Genomic DNA, 5,966 nt, shown 5'->3' on the forward strand with positions numbered 1-5,966 from the left:
TTTGTCAAATACTACTTGAGAGGGCCAACTGAAGAAGAGACTGTAAGGATCATGACACAAAATGTTGCGAGAGGATTCCCTAGGATGTTTGGAAGCATCGATTGCATGTACTGGTCATGGAAGAACTGCCTGTTTGCTTGGCAAGCTATATACAAAGGGCGCAGGGGATATTGCAGTGTGGTGCTTGAAGCTGTGGCAGATTATGACATGTGGATTTGGCGTTCTTTCTTTGTCATGGCGGGATCACACAATGACATCAAGGTGTTGCAGCAGTCTTCAGTGTTCAGCAAACTAGTGGAAGGTCATGCTCCACCATGCAACTATGAGATCAATGGCCACGAATATACCAAAGGATATTATCTAGCCGGTGGTATATATCCAAAATGGGCTACTTTTGTCAAAACAATCCCGGCTTCATCGGGTCAGAAGAATTGACACTTTGCTTCGCGACAGGAGGTTTGCACGAAGGATGTCGAGCGGGCATTTAGTGTGCTTCAAACTCAATTTGCAATTGTCCGGTACCCTGTTCTAAGCTGGTCTCATGACCAAATGTGGGAGGTGATGCAGCCTTGTACGATCATGCACAACATGATCATCGAAGATGACCGCAAGAATAATGTTAGGAGACATGTTGGTCCCTATGAGTGTCAGGGCCCTCTTACGGAGGTTGATTATGAGTTGTCTGTAGATTTTGCTGATTTCCTCGCAATGCACGCAGAGATCCGTGATATCAATATTCACAAGCAACTTTAAAATGATCTCGTTGAACATATGCGGAGGATCAAAGGATTATCAGCAAATGCCGCGACGCCTTGGTCTAGTCCCATTTATTACATTTGTTTAGCTGTTTTATTGTTTGTTGTATTTTAATTTGAAAACAATTTTGACAAATATATTTATTTGTATGATATATTTAATAAATGATTGTGTTTTCGAAACCCTATAAAATAAGTTTGGGGGCAGCGTTTGTAGGACACGGCTCGGGAGCGACGTCCCACAAATGCGGCATGAACAAAACACGTTCCCCAAATGGTCGATCCGGTGCCGGGGACGCTTCTGGAGATGCTCTTTCAAAGCACTGGAGATGCTCTCAAAGCACCCGATATTTGTGCTGAGCCAGCCTTGTCACTGTGTTGAAGCTAGGGAAGTTCTACTTGTATGAAATAAAGTACTAGAGCTGGTAGAAATAAAGTTCAAGTATCTACATGAGCAGCCACGTGCACAAACTCCCTCAACATGCCAAGTTGTCAGCCATGCCAATATCAGATATTTATATGCCCAGATGACATAAACATTATCTAGTTGCACATGGAAGGCCAACAGTAGTACTTGGTTCCTAGAATCAATGCAATGCATGATGTGTACCCCATTGTGGCATGGAAACAGCACTTCCCAGTACAGTCACCGGAGCATGAACATAGCCTCTGCATCACACCTTTTTGTCCTGTCAAGCCCTAGCAGCTAGCCGCAAGCAAGGACTAGGAACACCAATAATTCAGCACTACTGTTTGACATTCTATGTGAACTATTTTTTCCTACAAAAATGAACATTCTGACATGTAGGGCACCATGATACTTTATTTTCACACCGGCTTGACATGGACCACTGAGGAGTTCAATGTACAGGGGAGAGAGAGAATGCAAATTGGAAAACAGCAGAAGGTCGACACAAAGTATGAAAGTATTATCCAATGCTTGCTACACAAAGTGGAATTAAACTTGACACCAAAGCTTGATAGGACTTGTATGTCGGACCAACACAAGCAGAGACACCAAAGCTTTATTTCTGCCTGACTCCTAGGGACAGAGAGATCGTCATCCGAAAATAGTTCTAGCAGTTTCGCGGTTTAGGACTCGATGGTCACTCGACCACCATGCTCTCAGCCTCCTTCTTGATGGAATGGAAGAGCACCGACGAGAGGTAGCGTTCTCCGAAGCTCGGGAATACAACCTACATATAGTGTAAAATGTCAACCTTGGAATAGTGAAAATGAAATGACTGAAACAATGTGTAAATCGTTGCTAAAAGTCTCTCTTCACATGGTGGAGTATGTTAGTTTGCAGTATAACAGCTGAAAAATACAGATGTTTCCCTATAGGGCATGCAAACGTAAATCTGTTGTACTACATTATATCGATTTTTTTAGTGCTTAAAAGATTATGGCAGCATATGCTAGAAACTCCCAGGAGGAAATGTGTCACTTACGACAAAAAGTTTTCCTGCATTCTCAGGCCTCTGAGCAACCTTGATTGCTGCAGCCGCAGCAGCGCCAGAAGATATTCCAACCTACACACATTTAGATTGTCAATGGCTGAGGCAAATACATGATTCTGCATGATCCATACGGACGATAAATGTCGGACAGAAATCCCACCAGCAATCCTTCTTTCAGAGCAAGGGACTTGGCCATCTCAATAGATTCATCACTTGAAACCTGCCAAACAATTTGAATGACCAAAAGGTTACACAAGGTAAAAGAAGCAGAGCAGTATGTAAAGACAAACAAGAAATATCCATCAAACTTCTAGTATCTTTTCCAGAGTACTATTAGACAAACTTCTAGTCTCACAAGAGAAAGGTAAAAGTAGCAACTAAGCATAACAGAACGTGGCACAAAATTGCTCATATAATGCCTTCTCTACAATACAACTTAATAAAAGATGAAACTCACTTGTATGGTTTCATCAATGATGTCAACGTCCAAGACACCAGGGATAAAACCAGCTCCAATTCCCTGGATCTTGTGTGGCCCTGCTTACAAGAATTTGGGTCTCATGAGTCCAGAACAGGCAGTGTCAAGAAACAAAGCAGAGTATTTTTGGTGCAAACTGGTCCTGAAGGTTCCTCTTCCTAACTGGGATATCTTGCTTTTTATCATGAGGTCGCATTTATAATGGTTAAGCATCTGATAATTATTACTTATATTTCAAACATATTGACAAGATATAAGGCAACACAAAAGGGAAACTCCTAATGAGTTTTTTCTTAACTTCTAGTAAACGTGGGGGAAAAAAATAGTGCGATTACTCCGAAAACAAGCACAAGAGAATGAGATGAATTATTTGAAGAAATAGAGTATAGTAGAGAAGCAAAAGATTACCAGGCTTTCCACCATTTAAGACAGCACTCTCTGTCGGCTCCACACCATATAACTAACATAAGGAAACACAATCAAATCAGAAACTACTTCTCGTACATGAAGAATGATGAAATGTTGGTTAGTCAAAGTTGCCTGCTACCGTTGTAGCATAATTGGTAGTGCTTACTTTAATATTAGGATTTTGCTCTTTGAGGTATCGTCCGGATCCAGTAATGGTACCACCTGTCCCAATGCCAGATATAAGGCCATCAATTTTCCCTCCTGTGCCTTTCCAGATTTCAGGCCCAGTTGTCTCGTAGTGAATCTGCACGAGATATTCAAATCTGAGAAGTGGCAACTCGAGTATAAAGATGGTCTTCAAACATAAATGATAAATTGTGCTGCACCTTTGGGTTAGCAGCATTCTCGAATTGCTGAAGGATGTACGAGTTGGGTGTCTTTGCTGCCAGCTCTTCAGCCTTTTTGACAGCTCCTTTCATTCCCAAGAGTGGGTCAGTAAGGATCAGTTCAGCACCAAAAGCCTTCAATATGATTCTCCTCTCCATACTCATGGAGGCAGGCATCGTAAGTACAAGTTTGTAACCCTTTGCAGCAGCCATGAAGGCCAGTCCAATGCCTGTGTTTCCACTGGTTGGTTCAATCAGCACACTCTGGCATTCATGTGGAAAGCACAAGATCAGCAAAACCAGGTCCTAGCATTCTGATATTTTTTTAGTATAAATGTAGTTCTGCTAGCAGCTTGCAGAAAAAGCTCGCTACCAAATAAAATATTAATACTTATTAGACTGAATCAAATGGCTAGATTCACAATTATAATGTCAAGCTTGGTAATAAGGGGCAACAAACCATCATTCATCAAAAAACATTCTGAAATATTAAATAGATAGGTTCTACGAAACCTAGTTGGATCATGTAAATAGTATCCGAAAGCTAAGCTGAACCAATGAGCTCATGGATAGTGGACATAAAATACTTAGGCCAAGCATCTTCACAAGTCAAACAACTAGGCATAGGAGAAAATGAATAATACCGGAAATCAAAGCCACATACATGAACATTAGAATCTAGACACTGCCAGATATATTACTCTGATATAAATGGTCAAACGGCATACGTGAAGGAACACAAATTGGTCATGCCAAGTGAGTCATGCCGTAATTAACTACTGAATTCAACTGGAAGAGACTAAATTCCATGGACTTGTTGTACGTCTCACCCTCAGCCTCCTTCCTTTCTGAGAATACATTTAATTCTTTTAATAAACCAGTGTTTGTGACTTGTGATTTTCTACCACCACACTAAATCTATCATATAAATCACATTCTTCAGTAAACCAGGCTCATGGCCATGCACAGTAGTGCAGCCTACGCATGTTTCTGCCCCAATACCATTTGTGTTCTCTACTGAACTGAAGCCAGGCAAGGTCATAGCTAATACACACCAAAATCGCAAGTGATAATTGTATTCCAGGAAGTGCAAATTTTATTGTTTGTGACACCAAACCACTCCCAAACGGTATAAACTACTATAAAACAGGGAAGAACAACAGTCAACAGGGGGGGCTGAGTGCCGATTTGATTTTACTCACCGTGCCTGGGGTTATGAACCCCTTCTCCTCTGCATCAGTGATCATGCTGTATCCAATCCTGCACAAGCACAAAACATGAGCATACAGAAGAGATCTTGAGCTCGAAGCTTCTTAACAAAACAAATTACAGAATGATGAACCAAAGTCACCTATCTTACCGCAGCGAACACACTGAAATAGGAAGCCTAACAAAAAAACTCTTGACTAACAAACCACGGATCGAAACTAACAACCACATCACCTTTCAACCAGAGGTAGCAGGAACAACCATTCTGTCGCACATAGCCCAAGCCGAATAGATTCTAAAACAAGGGAGGGAGGGAGGGGGTCTACTAATTAGCGTAGCGCCGGCTTTACCCACCTGTCCTTGACGCTGGAGCAGGGCTCCATGGACTCGAGCTTGGCGGCGACGCGCGCCACGCATCCATGGGTGACCGTGTTGAGGTACACCAGCGGCGTGTTCCCGATCAGCTACGCATCGGAAACAGAGTACACAGAAATCAACCACCTGCCTCCAATCCAGCGAGGCGAGAATCGGTATAGGACACGGGCGCTCACCTCGGTGACATCGTTGGCGATCGCCGGTGATGACGCCTCCCCCATCCCGCCGTCAACAAGCTTCACAGAAAGAAAATAGAAATAAATCAATCAATCGACAAAGAAAGAAAGAAATCATGTCAGTAACAGAAAGAGGAAAGGGATCCTGTCAGTCATAGTTACCGATCTGGAACTCTGGCAGGGAAGTGATTCTCCTGGAAGCGGCGGCTGCTGGAAGTGGAGCAGGAGCTGGAACAAGAACTGGGCGGAGGCGGCGAGATTTTATACAGGCTGAGGTTGGTGGTGGTGGCGGAGAAGGGGAGAATGGGACAGGCCTGGGTCCGTACGTATGGTCTACCGTGAGCCGTGACGCTGCAGGTGGGTCCGGGCCGAGGTGCGCTCGAAGCCTCGAAGCTGCTCGTGGACCGGGCGTTGGCACGGCACGGCGGGGAACGGCGTTCGTTGAATCTGGACGGCGTTCGTGGCGCCAGCGTCCAAACACGGTTGAGCGTGAGTGAGGGGGGAAAGATGGGTATAATAGGATTATAAACTTTGAAAAAAATGAATTATCATGTTTTACAATTGACATCTTGCAAAAAATGTTGCATTTTGTCCTTGGCCCAAAATACACTTGAGATTTTTTTAAGGACCGTAGACCGATAATTCAATGGTATCGTTGTCGTCAAGGACATGTCAGAATGGATTGGTGGACACATGATGAAGGGATGAATGGCTATGTG

At 43.3% G+C, this 5,966-nt stretch overlaps 1 protein-coding gene across 1 annotated transcript; it reads right to left on the reverse strand.

Moving 5' to 3' along the window:
• Positions 1–1,560: 1,560 nt before the first annotated feature.
• Positions 1,561–5,549, reverse strand: LOC127298498 (cysteine synthase). Its single transcript, XM_051328346.2, has 11 exons — positions 5,410–5,549; positions 5,248–5,307; positions 5,051–5,160; positions 4,690–4,747; positions 3,488–3,751; positions 3,268–3,405; positions 3,102–3,153; positions 2,673–2,752; positions 2,376–2,435; positions 2,207–2,287; positions 1,561–1,951 (listed from the first exon to the last, which is right to left on the reverse strand). The coding sequence occupies exons 2-11, from the start codon at positions 5,290–5,292 to the stop codon at positions 1,862–1,864; spliced, it is 978 nt and encodes a 325-aa protein (XP_051184306.1). The 5' UTR covers positions 5,293–5,307; positions 5,410–5,549; the 3' UTR covers positions 1,561–1,861.
• Positions 5,550–5,966: the final 417 nt, after the last annotated feature.

This window comes from Lolium perenne, chromosome 5, assembly GCF_019359855.2.
Source record: "Lolium perenne isolate Kyuss_39 chromosome 5, Kyuss_2.0, whole genome shotgun sequence".
In the NCBI taxonomy this organism is placed as follows: Eukaryota; Viridiplantae; Streptophyta; class Magnoliopsida; order Poales; family Poaceae; genus Lolium; species Lolium perenne.

Bases quoted from the DNA above. Each gene is read 5' to 3' on its own strand.
- LOC127298498 (XM_051328346.2), bottom strand. From the start codon at position 5,292: ATGGGGGAGGCGTCATCACCGGCGATCGCCAACGATGTCACCGAG. The intron at 3,154-3,267 runs GTAAGCACTACC...TCCTTATGTTAG, and splicing joins AGCAAAATCCTAATATTAAA to TTATATGGTGTGGAGCCGAC. The intron at 2,753-3,101 runs GTAATCTTTTGC...TCTTGTAAGCAG, and splicing joins CTTAAATGGTGGAAAGCCTG to GGCCACACAAGATCCAGGGA.